The 25277-nt window shown below is 35.1% G+C and overlaps 1 protein-coding gene and 2 long non-coding RNA genes across 3 annotated transcripts; 2 read left to right on the top strand and 1 right to left on the bottom strand.

Moving 5' to 3' along the window:
• Positions 1 to 174: 174 nt before the first annotated feature.
• Positions 175 to 1731, bottom strand: LOC146907266 (uncharacterized). The gene is made up of 2 exons (XR_015018294.1): positions 1593 to 1731; positions 175 to 1515 (listed from the first exon to the last, which is right to left on the bottom strand). It is a non-coding gene; the product is annotated as an uncharacterized LOC146907266 (long non-coding RNA).
• A 7510-nt stretch (positions 1732 to 9241) lies between these two features.
• LOC146907265 (putative receptor protein kinase ZmPK1) lies at positions 9242 to 12437 on the top strand. The gene is made up of 2 exons (XM_085723336.1): positions 9242 to 9525; positions 10152 to 12437. The coding sequence occupies exons 1-2, from the start codon at positions 9252 to 9254 to the stop codon at positions 12269 to 12271; spliced, it is 2394 nt and encodes a 797-aa protein (XP_085579462.1). The 5' UTR covers positions 9242 to 9251; the 3' UTR covers positions 12272 to 12437.
• A 2076-nt stretch (positions 12438 to 14513) lies between these two features.
• LOC146907264 (uncharacterized) lies at positions 14514 to 24197 on the top strand. The gene is made up of 2 exons (XR_015019921.1): positions 14514 to 14923; positions 23891 to 24197. It is a non-coding gene; the product is annotated as an uncharacterized LOC146907264 (long non-coding RNA).
• The last annotated feature ends 1080 nt before the right edge of the window (positions 24198 to 25277 follow it).

Genomic DNA, 25277 nt, shown 5'->3' with positions numbered 1-25277 from the left:
TAATCAATCTTTAAGGTTATATATATTACTTAGTAGTACCAATGCTTATCGATTCTAACTTTCTTGCAATATAAAAAGTGAAGTAAAAGCCAAGAAAAACCATGACTTAAAAATCAACTTCATCCCAAAATCCTGGATTGATGAAGGAAAAAAAAATCATGTTTGCAATTCATGTCAGTAGAATAAAAAGGTATCATTAATAGATTAAAAAAGCACCGTAGTTTCTTGGACCCATATTTGGTTCCGTTCATATACTTCAGTAACAACCTATAGATGGCTAAGAAAAAGTACTTATTAAGACAAATCCAATGACAGGAAATCTCAACAAAAGAATAATGCAGTCAACACCTCTGCCTCTCTGCCTGCACATGTTCAACAATGTTTGCCTTTTAAAAATTGCAGTCCTCATCACTCATGATCCTTAAATCCTTTTCCAACAGCCACACCTTGTCTACTAATCAACCTTAAAAGCTCCAAGCAAATCATAAAAAACAGTTGCCAACCAAGTAACACAATCAATGAAGAATGAGCCCTGAGAAGCAAAACCCACATAACTTGTATAACATTCTTGCTACAGTTTTTGTCATCATCTGCACCATTAATATTCACAAATGAGAAATCAAGGTCCTCCAATTTCACCACCACTGGTGTTCCTTTTTGTGAGTCCTACACAAAAATTATTGCTTAAACGATAACCAATAGAGTTGAAGTACATATCTTGTAGATATCTAATATTTTTATTCTCTGGTCATCATCTTTACAAATGTTTGCTGTTGTAGTAGCTAACTTCCCACCTGATGCAAGTAAAAAGGCAATTACCAAAATCAGGAATCATTGTCATAAATCATAATATTACATACACATTGAAGATTCATCTAAACCATGACTCACTGAAGCTCTTTTGATCGGGAATTTGTGTTTATGGATTTACATCCAATCAACAAAATCATGGAGCAAAAAGGAAAAACTGTTTTCAATCTAATTATAGTAAGAGACCTGTAGTAGACTGCAGCCAACAACTGCCTTTGGTAAAAAAAACTGAAAATGCAACAACCTTCTCTAGTTTGGCCAGAGGCGCTGCAGCACATGCAATCTGAGCTAATAAAAGGGTGACCGAGAACAATTACACATGTTAATCTACATAACCACATTGAAAAACAAAGACCAACTGAAGTCAAAATATGCATTTTGCAATCAAGTATTAACTCCTAATTCAGCCCAAACATAACTAATAGCTGATTTACCTCACAGTTAGTGTATAAATGCTTCATTGGTGATTCCTCCTACATTATGCTGCCAAACAAATCACAGAAATAAAAATAAAATAGCACCAAATGTGTTGTTTAGAGAGAATAAGAGAAAGGTACCATTAACCTTCAATTGTTGCGGTCGTCGCAAGCGACCTACCGCTGTGAGCACAACAAAAGTTTACCGGTAGGAGGCTTTTCATTGAACACTTGTAACTTCAGGCTCCTTGGGCTTTCTTCGACTGATACATGACAATAGAAAACTTGGCTGCAATTTAGATTTTATATTTTGCATGTCAAACAACCAATGATAGAAATAAACAAAATGTACAACCTCAAACGTACCAAGTAAAAATGTTTAAGAGCAAATTCCACACATGATATTATCAAATAAAAGTACTGAATTGCTTTGGAGTTCAAAGTAGTGGTACAATGATTGGTGAAATTTAACTATCAAAGGCTCCTTACTCTCGTTAGCAGTTCCAACTGCTTAAGGAATCATTCTTAATTTTTTGCTACTTCCTGCAACATGATATAAGCTACTATTAAGAATCTATCATTAGTAAATTCCCCTCTTTTTGCATGTCCAACAATAACTATTAGTTCACTAAGAAAGGAATGAAAGTAAAATTTTCATTTTAGTTTAAAAATTGATATGAACAAAATAAAAGGAGCTCAAACAAAGGATGAATTTCAAATTTAATTATAATGCTCAAACAAAATAATAGCATGCATCTAACCAGTGGCAGAGAAGCAAGATGATGATATATGCAATTAAAAAACAAAGAAGTGTAAGGTTGACTTTTTACACACAATACTCCATAAAATTGTAATTTCAAACCTGTGATGCCTCAATCTCAAATCGGTTGAGACCAGAAGTACTCCTTATTAGATCTATCTCTTTAAAAGACATATTCACTGAAATCTTGCTAGCATTCATCTAAGCCAATAAAGCTTAAGGTCCGTTGGGATACGATTTTTCTAAGGATTAAATGCATAACTTTACTCCTTTTATATATTAAGATTAAGATAATCTTAATGCAAAGCAAATACCTAATGCAAAGCAGTAGCTTGATTTTACTCATTTCTAACAATCTTATCACTGTTGCATACCACGCAAATGTTGTCCCCAATTTGATACTCTCTTTCACTACAATCAAACAACTCCATAACCAAAAATCAAACTATAAAATGAAATTTGATATTAGATAATTTCACAATTTCAAAATCAAACAAAAATAAACGATTCAGATGATGTCATAAAACGAGTTTGGTGTACACATTATTATCAGCTGATAATACATGACTCTAATAATCACTACTATTGAAGTTACTCGATACCGTTAACACATGCTTCAAGCTAGCTGCTAGTGAAGGTATACACATACACATAAAATAAAATAAAGAGAGTTTGATATTCATGTGACCAAGGAAATTGAATTTTGTCTAGCATTCACATAAGTATTAAAGAAATATGTGACAATCTAAGAAAACAAATAGAAATGAGCTCTATATAAAAATCTGAAATCTGAAACTCAAATATTACCATAACAAAATATACCTTGTTTGTTGAAGAACAACAACCTTAGCACATCTCAAAACGGACCCAACGCAGCAACGAAAATTACATCCGTATTACACCTCTTAACACAAAAGTTAAAGCACTCTGATGCTAACTTGCAGACCATGATAAAAAAAAACAAACTCAAATTCTACTTGAATTAACTTCAAAGTGTAAAACAAACTGGTAGCAGAAAATTAAAAACAACATAATGAGAACCTATACTTCAAGTATAACAACTCTAACCATAATGGAACATATCTTATTTTCAATACTAAAATACATTCTCAAATTTATTAGCACAATTTGTTCCATCAATCAAAAGTGGATCATATCTGTCTCAAGTCGCAAGATAATCTATCTATGTCAGATTACTTTCTAGAGAAAACAAAAACATCACACAAACAACTACACTATATGAACGTTGGACATCTCATGTGCAAATATGTAGAGATAAGCATCAGAAGAAAAAAAAGATATATGAACATCAATTTTTGTCTGGACTATCAGCTGAGAAACTAAGGCCGTTCATTATAGAGACTACATTGAATCCTTACAGATGATAAAAACAATGGGTTCGGGAAGAGTTTCCAGCCACTCTAAATAATGCATTTGCTGCAGAATTTATACATCTTTTAATAAAAACTACTCTAGTGTTGGGTCTCAAAGAGAACAAATTAGTTCAATCCAAGATAACTTGCTCAATAGATACAATAATTCATTCATTTTGCATCAAGGAATTTAACGACAGATTCAGAGTCGGATTTTATATTTGTGTTAGAGTCCAAGTCAGTACCTAAAATCCAATTGATGGAACCACCTCGGAGCCATATCTTCTGCCAATTGATTGCAACAGATGAGAACGGCGATTGAAGAAATCTTGTCAACCATCACCGGATATCCTTCGAATCACAGCATCAATCGTGTTTGTGTTCTGTGTTTGTGAACATTAAATTTAGCAGCAAAGTAAAAAAGGCATATGGAAGAGATTGAAATCGCAGACACATACCTTCAAATCGCAGATTCAAAATCGATTAGGAGGGAGGAAATGAAAAGGAAACTAATGATTTGGTGGTGACAGAGAAGAGAGGAGATGTAGGTGTTGTCGCCGGCGAGTCATGGTTGGTCGATGAGAGGAGGGAGGAAATGAAAAGGAAACGCATGATGTTGCTTGCAGTAGTTCGTGAAACAGGAAATTTAGGCTAGGGGTAAAATTTAGGTTAGGGGTAAAACAGGAAATTTAATCCCTAGGTTTAGGTTAAAATTAGGGCTAACATTTGCTTATGGGTTAACTTTTATATATAGATAGATATATTCATTTCATGTTTGTTACATATTTTTTAATATTTAAATTTGTTCTTATCTATTTGTTACATGTGTTATCTGTGTTGAAAATAGAAAGTATTTTTGGAAAAAGAAAAAGTCAGCCCAAAAGAGCTTAAATAAGTTATTTTCTTTATATATAGTATAAATTATTATGGATTATACTATATATTATGATTTACATAAATTACATATGAAGTTTAGCACTATATTTATTTATATATTAATTATTTGGTTCAATTGTGATTCAACCAGTTGAATTGAACCAATAGATCCATGATCCGAAGATCACACCGGTACAATCTCGGTTTTGATTAAGAGCATAAAATAGTAAATTAGTTTTAAAACCTTCCCCTCTCATCTCCCCATCTCTTTTAAACCATATTTATAGATAATTAAACTTCATTCCACTCTCTTCCCCTCCAATAAAATATATCTCCTCTTCCTTTGTTGAAGTAAAATGACTATAAATGGATGAAGGTAAATAAATTTCAACCTATCACAAATAGATAATGGTTAAATGAATGGCCTGTAGAAATATGCCTTGAATTAGTGTTTGGAATATGTCCCACATCGGATAATATGAAGAAATATGCAAAGATTTGTCCATATAAATAAAAGCCTTGTGTGTTAGTATTTCTTGCACCAATAGTTAGTGGTCTTGTTATAGCTAGCATTACCTCTACTATTCAGTATATGTCGTCTGAATTATCGATTATAGTGAATTCTTTTCAGTGTCTCTGCTCGTGGATTAGTCAGCACATTGCTGGATACCACATTAAATCTTATGTCGTTTTTCATTCTGTCTTTTACTATTATTGTCATTATTCTCGAGTCCTGTTATAACATGGCCATTGGTTTATTCACAAAAAGAAAAATATGAACGATCTTTGGAACCACAGATTAATAAAGTATTCTAGAAAGCATGGCATGTTGTATATGAGTTAAGATCCTCTCCATTTATATTTCTCTCAATGTTGAATAGTGCCAACTGCCACTGCCAACCCAAGAATTTATCAAGAAAATTTTGAATTCTCTCTTTAAAAACATTTCCTTCTTTCAACATTGTTGAACCGAAAAGCAAAGTATAGTAATTGGCTTTGCAAAATTTTATATCTTTAGAGAGAAAATACCAACATTATTTTGATTCGAGTGCAATTTGCCTTGGATCTCTTAGGTATAATAAGAGTCGGCCCTAAGTTTTCTAATGTATTGGACGAATCAATAAAGTTGTGCTCTTTTAATTATTTGAAGTCTTTCTTCTTGTATTAATTGTTGTCAAAGATGACCTCGTGAGTTTAGCTCAGTTGCTAAGTGTTGAAGCAAAAATCCCTTTGAAAATGTTTTTAAATGATAAACAAACTCTTGCATTAAAATTAAGATTATAATTTTATTTGGTTATTTAATGTGTGCTCTTGAGTGAATTTTATTAAGGATAGGAAAGTCCAATTCTCACACATTGATAAAACCATGGATGATTATGCTCAAGCTCTCATGAACATTGTGATTATGCTCAAGCTCTCGTGAACATTATGATGGTAATGCATTATTAATCAAGAAAGGTTAATAAAGCAATCACAAAGGAAAGCCATGCGCTAATGCAAGGGAAAATTATCTTTCAATCTTGTGCTAATCATTTGGTAAAGATAAAGATGATGACAAATCCCTAAAGATGAATCTTGATGAGCAAGCAAGCAAAAAATCTTAAAGAAACAAGACTTGGTGACCAAGTATGCTAATATGATTAATTAATGGTGTCTTGGAAGCAAAGAAATGCAAGGACATTTACAGCAATGCATCTTGGAGAACAAGTAAGAACCAGTAGTAAAAAGAAAAGATCTTTTTACTGTTCATGTACTTTTCACTGTTCACACACGTTCCAGGTCCAAGACAAGCTCAAGCTCTTAGTGTTAAAAGTTGAGGTCGAGGCTGACAAGCTCAAGCTCAACATACAAAAGAATGGGACAATGGCAGTTTTGCAATTCCTATCAACAGCAAGGGTGTCTACACAAGAATGAACAACTGCAGATATTGAAGGATGAAGGCTGGCTATAAATAGAAGCTTTCTCTCAACAAGGAAAGCATGAATTTGAAATACAATCACAAGCCTACATACAAGCAATAAATTCATCAATCAATCCCAATATCAAAATTACTCTTACAGTACTCAATCATATTTTCGGATCATCTTTTTAAGAGTATTACAAGCTACAATCTCTCATTCTCTTAGTAGCTTGAAAGTTGTAATTAGATCCAAACATCAAATCTTATTTTGATTGTATATCCTCAAGACTGTAAAATCTTGAGTGATAGTGTAAGCTTGCTGAAGCTAATAATATCAGTAGTGTAAGCCTGGTGAGGCTAAGAGAATACATAGTTGTACAAGCTCAGCCTCTTTAAAAGCTCGAGTTTGAGTGTTAGTCTGGTGAGGCTTAGAGAATACATATTGTTTTGCATATTGCAAAGAGGAGGAAGAAACTCCTAAGAACTAGTGGATAATCTCACAAAGTTGTGGGGACTGGACTAACCCATATTGGGGGAACTAGGATAACTTCTCTGTGTGATCTCTCTTAACTCTACTCTTTACTTTCTGCTTTGCTTACTTTAGCATTACGTATTTATTGTTTTACTAACCATCTCATTGCAAGCAAAGTTTTAAGTGTTCAAACTCTTAAAGAGTACAGATAAATTTTTAAAGGGTCACTATTCAACCCCTCCCCTTCTAGTGACATTTACTTCAACTTCACTAAGGACAATGCATAAAAATATGCAAGGCCCAGAGTTCAAACCCTGGCCACCACAAAAAAAAAATTTGTCAAAGATTCATTCATAATCAAAAAAATTTAAAAATAAAAATTTAATAGAATTAATCAAAGCGAGTGTGTGTGTGTGTGTGTATATATATATATATATATGTATATATATATTACTACTACTACTACTAACTAAAAATAATAATTTTGATGCCCCTAAAAAAATGATGGCTTGGGCTGCCATCCCTCTCGCCCACCCTAAGGGCCACCCCTGGTTAAAACTATGAGTTCAAATTTTGTGGATGGAAAAAATTGGATGGAAGGGAAGATCCCATTAAGATGGTTAACAAAAAGAAACAATTGAATTTTTTTTAGTAATAACAACGGATAATAAAAAAAAGTTATATCATACACTTTTACCTCTTTTTTGTAAAAATATACACTTTTCTCTATTGAGAAGTATTTATAGAGTAATTATTGAAGTCACCTCTCTCTAATAAATGTATTAGTTACACTTTTTCCTTTAAGAATCAAATGTAAATAACACATTTATTCATTTTAACATAAGTAAAAATTTTAAAATTCCTTGTACCAAAAAAAAAAAAAAATTAAAATTTCACAGGTTCTAGAACAACTGAAGAAATACTAAACTTGTTAGGTTAAATGTTATGACCAGAGTCGAACTTCAACTCATTTACTTGTGTCTGATAGTATCGATGATTATTGTCATTTCATCAATCTACATTTTTTTTTTTATAACACTATATCTATGTCTAAGTATATCAACTCCCTCTAGGCTAAATCAGTAAATTTGGTACACTCTTAGATATCTTAAAGTTGAGTTGGGTATTGGTATCCCATAAGTAAAAGTCATTCAATTTTATTTTTTTTGTGAGGAACAAATTTAACTTTATTTATAAATAAATTAATACAAAATTATATCATGTCATTAAATAATTGGATCATGGTTTCATACTCATTCAAACTTCAAAGATGCCTCTATGTTCATTTTTTTTAAAGTTTATTTTAGGAGAGTTAATTTTTAATTTTTTTTTAACATATTTACCTTGAAATTTGGTTGGCTACCGATATCTCATAAGCAAAAGTCATTTAAAACTTGATTTTTTTTAAGGAACAAATTTGATTTTTTAAATAAACTAATATAAAAATATAACATGTCATTAAATAATTGAATCATAATTAATTTCATACTCATTCAAACTTCAAAGATACCTGTGTATTCACTTTTTTTTTTTTACAAGTTTATTTTAGGAAAGTTAATTTTGTTTTTAACATATTAATTATTGTTTATTTCAAAAAACAATACTTATCGCTGATTGTAGGAAAAGATACGACGATATGGAAATATTTAATGAAAACAAAATAGTAGAAAAAAATCTTATAAAAAGAACAAAAATATCCTCAAGAATCGTATTGTTGACACGACTTCAATATCATATTCGTAAGTCATTACGTTGAGGACCACTCATAGTGTTATAGTGAGAAACACTTGTGTGGACCAGGACCAAGAATTTTGGTTTGGTCACACACAAAGAGAGAAGAGAGAGAAGAGAAGAGAGAGAAAATGGAGAAGAGAGAAGAGAAGAGAGAGAAGACAAATTCTTGTGTGTGTGACCAAACCAAAATTTTTGGTCCTGGTCCACACAAGATTTTCTCGTGTTATAGTATGGAAGAGAAGAGAACATGTCATGTCATGTCATTTACCCTTAATTCAACGTTCCCAAGACCCCACCTCTAAGAACGGAGAGCCGCCTCAACATAAGTGTACCTAAATGTAGGCATGGATCAACTAATATAGTATGACATAAGTGTAGCGTGACATAAGTGTAGATACAAAGTCTTTCACATTTTTGGTTTAGAGTTCGATCTCAAATTGGTGTGGCTTAAAGAAAAAAATATTAGTTAAAAACATCAAAATTTCAATTCTTTTTTTTTTTTTTTTTTTATATAAATAGAAGAGATGGCAAAACCATGATAAACTCACGCACATAAAGTGGAGGTATCGGAGTTCGAATCCCAATCATAACGCCCGATCTAACAATTTCGATAATTTTACCAGTTGAGCTAGGATTTATGGGAGATCAAAATTTCAATTCTATCAAGTTAATCTTTGTAGTTACGTGATGGTATCTTGAATTTAGCAAAAATAATTTCACATCTAAAAGTCTAAACATCATACCATTTTCCACGAAGCATCTTGTGGTCCTACTAGAAACATTTTAGTATATGTTTGTCATAAATACACACATCACATCACGTCAACTACCAGCACCACTAGTAAATCATCTGTTATATTTCCACCGTATATGTAAACTACAATTGCAACAACAATAATTAACTAATAACATGGTTTTCAAAATTTCACATATTTTCCTAATCTTCTTTCTATTTCCCTTCCAATGTTCATCTCATTTATCATCTTTGAAAAAGGGATCTTCTCTCTCAGTAGAGAAACATACAGAAGATGTAATTGTTTCTTCAAATGGAACTTTCTCTGCTGGATTCTATCAGGTTGGCAATAACAGCTTTTCATTCGCCATATGGTTCACAGAGATGCAGAATCAAAGTCCGAACCAAGCCAATATTGTTTGGATGGCAAACCGTGAACAACCTGTGAATGGTACGTAATGTTAAAATTCATGCAAATTATACAATATTCATGCCGTCTAAAATATTTTGCATAGAGAAATGAAAATTGATGCAAATTTTAGATTATTTTAGAATCTTTGGAGTAGAAATCTTCGATACCTATAGATAGACAATATATGTTATTGACATGGTGGATGTGGTTGTGTTCACTCTATATTCCACCACTAATTAGTGTATGGTCCATAGTCACATAATCTTTATCCACTTGTCAGCTCCGAATTGATGCCTTAATTGCATACCAGTTTGTGGTACTTTTGCGAATTGATTCGCCTCAATTATGTAGATAGTTCGTTGGATTGAAGACACAAGTTCTCTCAGGGCTAAACGTATCACGAAAAAGAGTGAGATTGTTTATGAGAACGGATAATTGCAAGGAGGACACTATTGTATCTAACCTTTTTTTTTTCATTTCTATTGACGGATTATAAGTGAATTCAACTAAAGAGTTCCACTAATCTTCCTTTTATATAAATCTCTCATAAATAGAGAATAAATAAATGAAGCAAATTTCGACTCATGCTTATACTCCAATCTTGATATTGTGTCTATCTAATTTTATCTCCTCTGATTTATTCGTCTCGTTATAAATTCTAACAGGTAAGCTCTCAAAGCTTTTCCTCTTAAACACTGGTAACATCCTCTTGCTTGATGCGGGTCAACACTACACTTGGTCATCAAACACAGCATCAAATGCTCCATTAGAGTTGTATCTCAAAGAAGATGGTAATCTTGTGTTACGTGAGCTTCAAGGAACAACCATCTTGTGGCAAAGCTATGATTTCCCAACAAATACTCTCCTTCCTAATCAACCTCTTACTAGGTACACAAAACTTGTTTCTTCAAGAAGCCAGAGTAATCATTCGTCTGGCTTCTATAAGTTGTTCTTTGATGATAACAATATTATTCGTCTCGATTATGATGGTCCTGATGTTTCAAGCACATATTGGCCACCGCCATGGTTGTTAAGTTGGGAAGCTGGAAGATTCAATTACAATAGTAGTAGAATTGCTTTCTTAGATTCTCTTGGAAAGTTCATTTCATCTGATAATTACTCCTTTTCCACATATGATTATGGTAGGGTTATGCAAAGAAAGTTAAGCATGGATTCTGACGGCAATATTCGAGTTTACAGTCGAAAAAACTTGTCAAAAAATTGGTATGTTTCATGGCAAGTCGTACACGACCCTTGCACCATACATGGAATTTGTGGTGCAAACAGCTCTTGCATCTACGATCCTAATATGGGTAAAAAATGCTCTTGTTTGCCAGGATATAAAGTAAAGAACCATAGTGATTGGTCTTATGGTTGTGAACCTGTGTTTGGTTTTACTTGCAATAGAAGTGAATCTACTTTTTTAAAATTACAAGGTTTTGAGCTCTATGGTTATGACAATAATTTTGTTCAAAATAGTACCTACAAAATTTGTGAGACTTCATGTTTACAAGATTGTAACTGTAAGGGATTCCAATACACATATGCAGAGGACAAAGGCATCTTCCAATGCTTTACAAAGATACAATTGCTGAATGGAAGGTATTCACCAAGTTTTCAAGGAATAACTTACTTGAGACTTCCAAAAGGTAATAACTTCTACAAACAAGAATCTATGAGTGTAAAAGATCGTGTTTCTTCGGTCCAGCTTCACAGAGACTATGCTAGAAAACTAACGAGTCATTTGTTCAGATTGTTCTTGTGGCTTACAATTGTAGTTGGTGGTTTAGAATTAGTTTGTTTCTTTATGGTTTGTGGTTTTTTAATTAAGACCAGGAAAAATTCTAGTGCAAATCAAAATAGCTATCATCTTACATTATTGGGATTTAGAAGATACACTTACTCCGAGTTGAAGGTAGCGACAAAAAATTTCAGTAATGAGATTGGAAGAGGTGGAGGAGGAGTTGTATATAGAGGTACATTGCCAGATCAAAGAGATGCAGCAATAAAGAGATTGAATGAAGCTAAACAAGGAGAAGGAGAGTTTCTTGCTGAAGTAAGCATCATTGAAAAGCTTAACCACATGAATTTGATTGAAATGTGGGGATATTGTGTTGAAGGTAAGCATAGAATTTTGGTATATGAGTACATGGAAAATGGTTCTTTAGCGGAAAATCTTTCATCCAAAACCAACACACTTGATTGGACAAAAAGGTATGATATTGCTTTAGGAACAGCTAGAGTTCTAGCTTATCTACATGAAGAATGTTTGGAATGGATTTTGCATTGTGATATAAAGCCACAAAACATACTTCTTGATTCTAACTTTCAGCCCAAGTTAGCTGATTTTGGATTGTCTAAGCTACAAAACAGAAACAATCTCGATAATAGTTCAGGATTCTCAATGATTAGAGGAACAAGAGGATATATGGCACCTGAATGGATTTTCAATCTACCAATAACATCTAAAGTGGATGTTTATAGTTATGGGGTTGTTGTGTTGGAGATGATAACCGGAAAGAGTCCAACAATGATGAATATAGAAGGAGTTGATGGAGAAGGGACGTATAATGGAAGGTTGATAACTTGGGTAAGAGAGAAAAAGAGGAGTGCATGTTGGGTTGAAGAAATTTTGGATCCTGCAATAGGGAATAATTATGATTTAAGTAAGATGGAAATTTTGGTTAGAGTTGCTTTGGATTGTGTAGAGGAAGATAGGGATATTAGGCCTACTACGAGTCAAGTTGTTGAGATGCTTCAAAGCTGTGAAAGAGATGTTGAGTGATGCATGATGCTGAGTTTTTTTTTTTTTTTTTTTTTTTTTTTTCATTAGTCTCTTCATCTTGACAAATATATTTAGAGCTTAGATGATTGATGAACCCATTGGTTTATCTTTGTAAATTGCCTGTTAATAAATTTAGATGAAAGTGGATTTACAATTTATACTTTTAGCATGTTAAGTTTCATTATTATTTATTATTATTATAGATTGATTATTAGTAAATATTTCATTAACGAAGTACAAGGGATACTCTATCAAATATGCAAATATATTACAATTTAAATGAGTTGAAGCTATATAAAGGGTTATCAAACCAATCAGAATAATATCGTACAAGGAATAATGGTTTGTCTACATGTCTATTTTGTCCAAAAAGATTGGTTGTCCCCTTAAAAATAAGAACATGCAACTGGAGTAAGTTGGGTGGGTGACCCATATGTGGCTAAATACATTCTAGGTCTTTTGAGTTTAACGTTTATATCGGATTAATCTTTTTAGTTTTTTTAGTTTAAAATTGGTCGTTTATAGTAGTAAAAGTGAACAAGTTAGTCCTTCAATGATTTTTTGTAACAAATTGATCATTTTTTCATACAACTTTGTTAAAAAGTGATTATATGACCATTTAACATTGAGGTGGAAGGTCAAAAAGTGTTTATGACACCAAACATAGTTATATACATTTCTTCTTATTGCTTACTAATTCAATCTTGATTTTAGAAGTAAATATTTCATCAACAACATTATAAATCAAGACTGAATAATAAACTTATGAACCCTAGTTTTGAGAAAGGTAAATTTAGAACCGTCAACTTAGCAATAAACATCCACATAAGCACCTTTTAACCAAGTTTGATGGAAATATGGTAATGGTGCATATACTTTATGACTTAAATGACTAGATGCACAATTTTACTAACATAAAAAACCAATTTAAAACTTAAAAAACTAAAATGACTAATCTAAAACAAATGTTAAACTTATAGGATCTTATGATACATATGGCCCCCATATGTTCATTCTAACCCAAAAAAAGTTGTCTTAATTTTAATAAAACATGATTTTGAGGCTGTCCATGTGAATAAATCAGTCAATGCTTGAAGTTGATTCAGCTTAACCTTGGTCTTTCATTAACACAGGTCAGAAAAAAATGATGCAAAGTGATTCAAGATTTCTATTTTCACTTCCTCACCTATGAGTATTTTTTCTTGGTTATCACTTAACATCAAGAAGATTAATATTTCGTAACACTTAACTACTCCCTTTATTACTTTAATTTAAATTTGTGTAGTAATATCAGTTTGATCTACAAATTGGTCCTGTTCTCTCTTGTGTATGTCATTTTCTTTTTCCACCCAAAGTCTTCTCAATTTTATTTTCCAAATCCACTTTTTAGAGAAGCTTTGGTGCTTCATGTGGCCTATCTATAAGTATGTAGACTAAATCACAAAATTCAAGATTAAGTATCTTTGTTCCTAGTCGTAATAATAAAATCTTATTGACTAAATCAAGAAAATTAGTAGTAAAATTTATTTGACAAATTGATATTTTCTTACAATTTTACTCTTAAAGAATTGCAAATAAAAAAAAAAGTCAAAAATAATTCGAACATATTTCTAAAATATAATTCATTCATTTGAAATTTTGTAAATGATATTCTAAGGAGGGGCAAGGAAAAATCTCAAAATGGTCATATATATATATATATATATATATATATATATATATATATATATATGGGACCTTCTGAATGGTGTAACCATGATGTAACATTTAAATGGTAATAGACGTAATAATAAAATATTTTTATAATTAAATGGGTACCCATGAACCCAACCCGAACCAACTCAAAAAAACTGGTTTGGTTCGGTTCGGATATGGCTATGTAAATGCGGGTTCAATGTAACCCTCCTCATAGTTTGATCAACGGGTTAGGTTAAAACCTACCCAACCCAACTTGCGTACAGCCCTACTAAAAAGAGTGGAAAGACGGGTACGTGAGTATCCATCTTTTCGATAGTATAATATAACGACCCTATATTATAATAATAATAATAATAACAAGAATAACAACAACAACAACAACAACAACAACAACAACAACAATAATAATAATAATAATAATAATATACTACTCCTATCTATCTACCAAAAAATATAAAAAATACAAATATACTACTATAAATGGACCACCCTATACTCCTTATTAGTCCTTATTGCAAGGCTTCCAAATCCCACCACAAAGACTCGCGTCAACCATTGAAAGTTTCAAACATGACATTTTACACGAAGCAGTGTCCTGTGGACCTTACTTGGAAAATTTGTTCCTATGTTTACACTTGGACATCACCTTCAACAAATAAAGCATACACTCACACTATACGGTTTTCAAAATTTCACATATTTTCCTAATCTTCTTTCTATTTCCCTTTCAATGTTCATCTCATTTATCATCTTTGAAAAAAGGCTCTTCTCTCTCAGTAGAGAAACATACAGAAGATGTAATTGTTTCCTCAAAGGGAACTTTCTCTGCTGCTGGTTTCTATCAAGTTGGTGAAAATGCCTTTTCCTTCGCTATATGGTTTACAGAGCTGCAGAATCACAGAAACAACTCAGCCAATATTGTTTGGATGGCAAACCGTGAACAACCTGTGAACGGTACGTAATGTTAAAATTCATGCACATTTACAATTTAATATAATTTGGCTAGAGTACCGAAATGAAAATCATTGCGAATATAGCTCAGTTGTTAAGACATGATGTTTGATTATGAAGTTTTGTCAAGTGTCTACGTTCCAAACTATAGAACAATTGTAATTCCGTATTATTCATGTGGAACTAAAATTTAGTGTTTACAATATTACAAATCTTATATAAATACTACACGGTGTATTATAACAATACAGCTGAGCATATCTCCGAGGGCATCGGCCTCGGCCTCCAATTTACAATAAACCTGGTATATTACTAAAATTACAAGCGGCCAAAAGCTCAAGAAATTTTTTGACGACTGTTTTAACGTCTGTGGTGGCCAACACCATTGTTCCGCAAATCGAGTGTTAACGCTTCGAGTTTACCGAGTTTACGTGTTTAGGTACAAAAATCGTGTTAACTCTGAGGTAAACTCGGTTTCTGGTAAAATCGGAAGGTTTGACGAGTTTGACCGAGTTAACACTCGGTAAACTCATGTAAACTCGACCGAGTTTACCGAGTTTACATCTAAAAAAATTTTAATGAAAATTGGCCCTTTTTTCTGGCCCATTTATTAACAACTTTAGAAACTTGTGAAACTTGTTTTGTTTGATGGTTTTATGGATGGAATACTTATGAAACTTATGATTTTTTGCATTAATTTTTATATTTTGATGCTCAGTTGAGAATAACGTTTTATTATAGTAGTTTGATATAATTAACCTTTGTAATTAAGTCATATTTTGCACTATTGACCTATTTACAATATTATATTAGCTTATATATGTCTTGCATATATTAAATTTTATATAATTTTAATTTTAGGTAAACTCGTACGAGTTTTCGAGTCGAGTTTACCTAGGCAAAACGAGTTGAGGTAAACTCTCGAGTTGTAAAACATCACCGTCGGTAATGTTCCTGGTAAATCCCATTTATTATTTTTGACAAATAACAATTTAAGATATAGATATTTATTTAAAAATTGCTGTAAATATTTTTAACATTTTATTTAAGATTATTGAGGGATGAAGTTAATAACAGAATCCCATTTTTTAATTTTGTGTCCACCGATAAAATCTTAAATTCTTGCTCCGAGTCATCCTCCACAACAAAGAGGTGGACCAAATGCTAGACCGTTGTTGAAGCTTGCTCCGCTCGGTATAAAGTTTTCATCCTTGTGTAGCCATTCCTAATGTCAATTGGAAAATACGTTGAACACATAAGATATATTTTACTCTCTCAATTAATTTTTCTCCCAATCATGAGTCGAGCATTTGACTATTTATTTAAGTCCAAATATCTTATCAGTGACTAATATATTTTTTGTTGACACTTGAGTTTTACAAGGGAGTTTTCAATTACTTTTTAAGAAAATGGTTATGCCAGGTCAGTTTTTAAGAAAATGTGGATCAATGACAATGTCAGTTAGACATTGTTGCTGGATATACAGTCAGCGGAGCTTATCGGTTTTTTTTTTTTTTTTTTTTTGAAATGGCAAATATTATTAACCATCAAGCCCGTGCAAGACGCACTAACAAGCTCGGGTGGAGAAAAAAAATTACAACAAGGGGAAATCGGTTGCCATAAAACTGTGGCTCGAACAAAAACCCCTTAAAAAACCACCCACAACAAGGACCAACCCAAACCAAAAGATGAAGCATAAATATACTCCCTGTGAAACAGAACAAGACGCATATATGTGCTTCAACCCCCAATCTAGAACAGCTACAACAACAGAGACTAAAAACCAAAGCAAATCACCCCAAGATGGCAGCCGCACTGAACCAAAAGCTGGGGGCGAATAAAAGCTTTCCACACGAACTGGACTAGATAGAAAGAACAGAGAACTCCTGGACCAGCAACCCCAACAACCGAGACATACACATCCAGGCTACCTCAATCTCCCAAGGCAAATAATTGGGTTCCAACACCATTCATAAAAAAGACATGCCGGAATATTCATTCTCTCCAACACCCAACGCCAAGATAAAACCTTCACCTCCTCCACCACCTCTTCAACATCATGATTAATACCTTTAAAGATTTTATCATTCCTAGCATTCCACAAAACCCACAAAGTTGCAAACCAAATCATCGACATACCTCGCTTCAAATTTCTTGAACTGGCCCTCCCATTCCAACACAACCAATGAACAAAAAGATTAGGCGGAATTAGGAAAACACAATCTAACCAAGACATCAACCTAGTCCACACCGAACTCGCAAAAATACAATGCAAAAAAAGGTGATTAGATGACTCCACCACCTCATCACACATCACACAAAGCAAGGTCTCGTCCGGATTAAGAACATTCCTCAATGCAAGGTTCACCGTAGTTGGAATACGATCTATCAACACCTTCCAAGCAAACGCTACCACCTTCAACGGAGCCGGGGTCTTCCATAAATTATTGAACACCCTTTTCTCCTCCCCACCCCAAGCCTCGTCGACCCCCACCACCCTCAACAACTTCTCATAAGCCGACTTAACCGAAAACACTCCGGAGTCTTCTAGATTCCACCTCCACTCATCCTCCCTCAAGGACCAAGTCATATCTTCCAAGTCCTCCCTTAGACTAATAATCAACTCCTCCTCCCAAACAAAAGGTTGTCTCCTCCAAGTAAGCATCCAATTCGATCCATCCTCCCCACCCACCCCCACCTCTCCCACCATAGCCTCTTGTTGTTTTGAAATCATGAAGAGTCTAGGATACTTGAGCCTAAAACACCTCCCCCCATTCCACCTATCGTTCCAAAAGCTTGTGGTCATACCATTACCCACCTTTCGCAAAACCTCCATATTGAACCAACCTTCGTCGCCAAAATCTCCTAACTTAACCAAGTCCTTCCACCATAAGGACCAAATCTCGGCCAAGACGAAATGCTCCTAACCAACAATCTCCCCACACAAGGCCCATATTTCTCCTCTAAAACATCCTTCCACAACGCTCTCTCTCCAACAAGCAACCTCCACCGCCACTTCACCAAAAGGCTAACGTTCATCACACGAATAACCTTCACCCCCAATCCACCCTTGCTCCTATGTTGACACACCGTCTCCCACTTCACCCAACTAATCTTCTTCCCTCCCCCCACACCACCCCAAAGGAATTCTCTTTGGATTCTCACCACCTTTTTCCACACCTTCACCGGCATCCTAAGAAAAGACAAATAAAATATTGGGATCGAGTTAAATACCGAATTTAAAAGGACAATTCTTCCTCCAAAATTAATGTATTTATGGCCCCATGAATTCAACCTTCTATTCAACGTATCCACCAAAGGTTCCCAAGTAGACATACTCCTCCCGTTAGCACCAACCGGTAAACCCAAATAATTAAAAGGAACACTCCCTCTACTACAATTCAAAAAGTTACATGCCATCTCCATAAACTCCTCCTCAACATTAACCCCTATCAAGGAACTTTTGAGGAAGTTAATCTTCAATGTGGACACCATCTCAAAGCCACGGAGGATTGATTTCAACGCCCAAAGGTTCTCAACCGTTGCTTTCCCAATACATAGCGTATCATCGGCATATTGCAAATAAGATACTACCAAACCATTTTCTCCAACTTCGAACCCTTCAAACAAATTACCCTCTCTCGCTTTCCTCATCATACCACTAAACCCCTCCGCAACCAAAAGAAACAAGAATGGTGCTAGAGGGTCCCCTTGTTTGAGACCACGTTGAATACTAATCTCTTCCGTAGGGCTCCCATTCACAAGAATAGACATCGACCCTCCACACACACAAGCTTTCATCCAAGCCACCCACTTCTCTCCCATCCCCACCCTATTCAACATATACTCCAAGAACCCCCAATCAACCGAATCATATGCCTTCTCAAAATCCACCTTGAAAATCAAGCACTCCTTTTTGACCTTCCTAGCATAATCCACCAACTCATTCACCACTAGCACTCCATCCACCAAATTCCTCCCTTTAAGAAACGCGGATTGAGAGGGAGAAATAATGGAATTCATAACACCTGCCAACCGTCTAGCAAGCATCTTTGCTAGAAGCTTATAAAGACTTCCTAGCAAAGAAATAGGCCTAAAATCCTTCAACTCCATCAAAGAGGACACTTTTGGAATTAGTGTCACAAAATAAGCCAACATTCCTTTAGGAAACACCTCATTAGCATGGAATTGATCAAACATTATTCTAACTTCATGTTTAATCAAGTACCAAAACTCTTTCACAAACGCGAAGTTGAACCCATCCGGACCCGAACTCTTCGACCCATCGCTATCTCTAACCACCGCCTCAATTACCTCCAAGGTAAACGGAGCGACAAGGCACCCCCTCTCTACTTCGGAAATCCTCTCAAAAATCACCCCATCCAACTTCGGTCGCTCCCACCTAGTATCCGCCACATGATTAGTAAAATAATTCACAACTTTAGAACGAATATACAATGGTGAAACCACCCACCCATCATTATCCTTCAAAGCCTTGATCGAATTCCTACTAGTTCTCACCTTAAGGCAATTGTGGAAGAACCTTGAATTCGCATCACCCTCCTTAAGCCATCTAGACCGAGAACTTTGAACAATCGAAGCATCCTTAGCTTTTAGAAGTTTCCAAAGCTCTTCAAACTTACGTTTACGACTTATCACGTCCACTTCCTCCAAAGTACCCTCATCCCCTCTCTCATCAAGCCCTTTGATTTCCTCCACCAACCTCTCCACCCTCTCTTCCATCCCCCCATATTCCTCCTTGTTCCACACCTTTAATTTAGCTTTGAGACCCTTTAGTTTCTCTTTTAAAACAAAGCTCATCCAACCGCTCACATTATGATTCCTCCAAGCCTCCTCCACTACCCCTTTGAATTTGCGATTGTCTAACCAAAAATTATTGAAGCGAAACGGTTTCGGGCCACACTCCGTCACACCATGTTTCAACACCAAAGGACAATGGTCCGAAACATCTCTAGGAAGCACCCAAAGGGTATTCTCCCCCCATGCATTCGTCCATTCCTCCGAAATAAGCACCCTATCAATCCTACTCATGGATCTCCCATTCGTATGGTACCAAGTAAATCGGCGGCCTAAAACGTTTAAATCCTCCAACTCCATCTCACCTATAAAATTATTAAAAAGATACATCTCCAAAACTTGGCCGGTCGAAGCTTCTTCATTAACCCCCCTCCTCTCATCCCTCCTACAAACCACATTGAAATCCCCTAGGACACACCACGCCCCCACCTCTACTCCTCCATTCCTCCAATAAAGCCTCCCACAACCTTTTCTTAGCCGCCAAATCACATTTAGAATATACATTAACAACAAAACATCTCTTCTTCTCCACGCCCCATTCTAAACACACCCCCACATAACCTTCCCCTTCAAAGGAAAAAAAAAATTTACATTTGATTTCCTCCAAAGTGAAAGAATGCCTCCACTACTCCCTTCCGACAGTTTAAACACCCAATCACAATCCACCCCACCCCAGAGAGAATAACAAAGCTCCGGTGAGATATCTTGCAATTTGGATTCTTGAATCGCCAAAAAATCCACATTATTCACCTTCACTAATTCACGAATCTTATTCCTCTTCACTCTCCCTCCTAACCCTCTAACATTAAAGATTGTCACAATCATTGACACTCCCGCTCCTCCTCCCTCCTAACCTTATATATTACCGCAACCTCTTCTAGAGCAACAAGTTTCTCAATGATTGGTGTACCTCCTTCATAGTATATGAGACCCCGAAGCCTTTTTGAATTTTGAGCACCTTTTTTGCCGCCAAATGTTTCAAATCACACCTCTTTCCAATAACTGGCCACTCTTGAGAGTCACTCATCTCCCCTTGGTGATCAAATGGGAACAACCCCAGTGACCTTCTTCTTCTATCTTCCTCCTCGGAATCCTCCACAAGACCCCTATCTTGAAGTGAAAAGGCTCTCTTATGTATGGAATTGAGCTGTTGCTTCCTCTTCTCCCGTCTCCCAAACTTCTGGCTACTGGATACCTTCCCTTCCATAGTTGCAACAAGTTTCTTTTTTCTCAAGAGATCCCAAGTTTTTCTTCTTTCTATTTCTTTGTCTTCCCTTAAGAAGGCTAAGCTCATCCCTATCAAACTCTCCTTAAATCTAGGAAGCTTTTCCCTACCTTGTGTCATAGGATCTGAAACTATAGAAAAAGTCATGTGTGATTTGGGAGAGAATGTTAGTTTGATGTCATTGTCCCTTTCTGAGAGATTGGGTATAGGATAGATGAACCACTTTCTAACCGTCAAGCTAATGACTCTAAACGAGCGCTTCGTGGGAGGCAACCCATGAATTTTATTGCTTTTATTTTTTTTGTTTTGTGTTATTTTAAATTGTTTTGTAGGATTTGTCCAAATATGATGCAAAAAAAAAAAGTGAAAGAAAGTTGAAGCCATTGACCGGAAACAAAAAAAAAATTCAAAAAATAAAAAAATTTGCTTCTTACCAGAAGCTTGGCACGGCCCGTGCCGGTGGTGGCACGGCCGTGCCAACTTTTCAGCCAAAAAAAAAAAATTGAAAAAAAAAAATTGAAAAAAAAAAATTGAAAAAAAAATAATTCAAAATAACCTCTTTCATCCTTTCTCCATAACTCTCTAAACCAAATTCATACCCCATTAAACCATAACCAAAAAACCAAAACTTCTTCACCAATCTCCATCATTCAACTCTTAAACTTCACTTAAACCACAACTCCATCAATAAACCAACCCTTCCCAACCAAAACCTTGCCTGACCCAAACCTTCACCCAAAATCCACACCAAGTCAACTAAGGTCAATTGGAATCAAAGAGGGAAGGTAAGTAGATTGAAGCCTCCGGAAGTGGTGCAAGCAAGAAGCAATCAACAGCCCGTAATAATGGGATCCAATTCAAGGATTCCGAGCAAAGGAATAGGTATAATTCTCTAATCTCTGGAACTATCTCTCCTTACAGGTACCTTGATATTAATGCTATGGATAGACTAGAAATAGATGAATATGTGATTCGGCTGTTGAATAACACAACCCTGTGCTTAGGTACCTTCAAAGGGTTAGGGCTTGCATCGTATAGAGTAGGAAAGAGGTAGGGAATGATGAGAGTTGTTTATGTTGTGGGCTATGCTTTATAACCATCATATTAACATTTGTTATTATTTGCTTGATTATCTTGTTTCGATTGTTAAAACGAAACTGGACGATAAGGGTGATATAATGGTAGGTGGAATCATCACTTTTTGCTAGGAAGTTTGGGGTGAGTGTGAATCAAGGGATCAAGAGGATAGAGGGGAACTATTATCTAGACTTATATACTACTTTGTCCTTCCTTAGAACCCATGACCCTACTCACAATTACCAATATGAATGGAGAATTATTAGAGCTTATTGTTTGATTATTCTATCTAATCCGGACTTCACTATTCTGGAGGTGGTGGAAAATTTGCTTTATGTTGGTACTAACCCACAGGTACATAATGATGGTGATGACGATGGTAATAAAGAGGAGGTAGGTGCAAACTTGCACCATGAACAAGAAGCCGGTGGAAGCTATAATGATGAACGGCGGGCATGGATGCAAACCAAAGTTCAAAGAATAAGCACCGAGCAACAAAAATAAGGTGTTGAAAGGAACAATGTCCAAAGGAGCAATCGAATAAATGAAGAAAACAATCAAATGCTCCAAAACATGATGCAACACCTTCACCTCCAAAGTCCACTATGGACTTCAATAAAATTGTGAGCTTTCATTGAGGACAATGCTTCTCCTAAGTGTGGGGGGAGCCTAATAAAGTGTCTAGAGTCGTAGTGTTTCCAAACTCCCTTGAACTTTATTCTTTTCTTTTGTTTTATAGCGAAAGGCATGATTAAGTAGCTTGTTTTTAATGGAAATCATGGCATAAAATTTTTTGTTGTCTTCTCTTAAAAAAGGTTGTTTCTTGTACACGAAAGTAATTTCTTGTGTTTTTAGTGTTCTTGTTATACCCACATCATGTTTTATTGTGAAAAATTCTCCAATGAGAAAAGCACCCAGTTGCAATCTTTGAGCAAGTGTATGAGTAGGTATTTTAAGGAGCACGTTCTATCTTCAGTGTTAACTTAGACCCTTAAAAGTCTTTAGAGTAAAAGTAATATAAGTTTGTGTGGGAAAATAATCAATTGTGCTTTATTGTTATATTCTTTTAATTGTTAAAGTTAAATGGGGCGGGAGAATGGCACCAACATGTGGGGGAAAGGACAATCCCTAACTTCCTAATTGTGGTGGTGACTCCCTAATTTGAACTTAAAGTAAAATAAATTTATCAATGCTAGGGGGAAAGGACAATTACATCCAAAAAGACTTCCTACGCGGATATGAAATAAAGAAATTTTGCAGCACTGCTTAGGGTGATTTTGAATCTAGGGGGAAAGGACAATTACATCCAAAAAGACTTCCTATGAGGATAGATAGCCCCTAAGCATCTGCAGCCCCTTTGTGCTTAAATTGTTAATCTAAATTTAATTTTAACTAAATTCCCATCACTCTTATATGAAATGAAGAAAGGACTTTTCTCGGTTACTTTAGCATTAGGGATAGAACCTGTTCCTCATAATATCTATCTTATACAGGAGCAAGAAAAGGGTTGGACTGCACACACACACACACTCACTTGAGACTCGTTGTTGGGTTGAATAAGTTTACAAGAAGTACTTGAAGTCATGATTAGTGTACTTGAAACAAAACCTTAGGAGAGGCATGAGTTTTTCAATTGTGTTGCCATGTTTAATCTTTCTTGTTGCTACTATGTCTATTGCCTTTTGCTTGAGGACAAGCAAAGATTCAAGTGTGGGAGAGTTTGATGAGTTAATATTTAGTCTATTTTTATGCATTATTTAGTTTAGTTTTATTTAGATTTGAATTTATTATATTGCAATATTATTTCCTTTTTGAATCTTTTTACTACAATTGCATATTTTATATTTCAGGAATGAATATATGATGGACGAAGTCTTGGAGCAAAAGAAAGGAGTCTGGAGCTGATTTGGAGCTAAAATACGAAGATTCGGAGACAAAAATAAGTCTCCCCCAAGTCAGAAGCTTGGCACGGCCGTGCCACCTCTCTGGATGACTTTTGCTGCTTTTGCTTTAGGCCCAAGTTACCCTGTTGTAGTTTTATCGAATAGCCCTTATAGTTGCTTAGATTTTAAGTCAATTGCAAAGCTATAAATAGAGTAGCTCTCCATCATAAACAATCATCTTTTGTTCTTGGAATAAAAGTTCACTTTTATATTATTGTTCTTTTACTTTATTGCTTTCTCTCTTCTTCCCCCATGTCTACAATGAACGTTAGTGAGTAGACTCTTCTTTGTCTTGGGATTGTTGGATAAGTCTAATGACGTAATCCGGATCAAGCCAAGTCTTAAACCCTAATTATATGTTACCTTAATTCCTAATCTAAATTCACCGTTTTAACATGAATTAATTATTATCAAACCGTGGAAGCGAACGCGGAGGGTTTGATAATGGTTAATTCATCATCACAGATATCAATTCATAAAGCGAACGCGGAGCTTTGATATCCGAACAAGTGAATTTAGACAAGGGTTGCGAAACATGAGAATAGTCTAGCAAACCTTGGGACACATAAAGTTTCAATCTTCAAGGGTCCCAAAGGCAATCACCCATGAGAATAGGTGTGGTTGTTGGAGGAATACACTCACTGACTTCGAGAGAAGCTGTGATATGCTAAAGAGAAACTTGTCCTTAGAAATTAAGATTAACATATAATTATAAGTTTAAGGCTTGCTTGTGAAAAGATTCGTTGTTATGATGAACCAATAATCCCAAGGCTCTTTTATTATTATTATTATTGTTATTTACATTCAGCAAATAAACCTCCCTTTTTATAATCTTTCTTCTTTTCTAATCATTCTCTAAAAGTTAATCGAATTCATAACTCCCTAGCGGAACGATACTCTTTTACTACTATTACTTCGATAGTCCGTGCACTTGCGGTTTGGCCCTATCAGTAATGAGAGTCCCTAGTAGCCTCCTCATGTAGCCCCTTTTGTCTCTCTGTCCCATGACTAGAGTCATTGATGACATTCTGTCATTACGTAATATTAGGGACTTATTGTGACATTTTGATAGAGTTCTCATGCATTTTATACTGTTCTGGAGTGCAAAAAGCTTAAAATTTGAAGTCTGTTCGAAGGAAATCGCGCCACGCCAATTTCAAGCCGTGCTGCGATTTTTGAAGCAAAATTACACACTTCCTGTAAAGGGGAAATCGCGGCACGCCAATTAACAAGGCGCGGCGCGATTTTGATGGGTCAGGCCCATGACTTCTATAAATACTGCACTCAATCTGAA

Source organism: Medicago sativa, chromosome 7 (genome assembly GCF_051527215.1).
Source record: "Medicago sativa cultivar Bolivia chromosome 7, Bolivia_mono, whole genome shotgun sequence".
NCBI classification, from domain to species: Eukaryota; Viridiplantae; Streptophyta; class Magnoliopsida; order Fabales; family Fabaceae; genus Medicago; species Medicago sativa.
Note: the sequence above shows the minus strand (reverse complement) of the source record. Positions and strands in the feature narration are given on the sequence as shown.

What these genes read in the sequence shown, in the direction of transcription:
- LOC146907265 (XM_085723336.1), top strand. Translation starts at nt 9,252, where the DNA reads ATGGTTTTCAAAATTTCACATATTTTCCTAATCTTCTTTCTATTTCCC. An exon ending in CCGTGAACAACCTGTGAATG is followed by an intron (nt 9,526 to 10,151) that starts GTACGTAATGTT and finishes AAATTCTAACAG; the next exon opens with GTAAGCTCTCAAAGCTTTTC.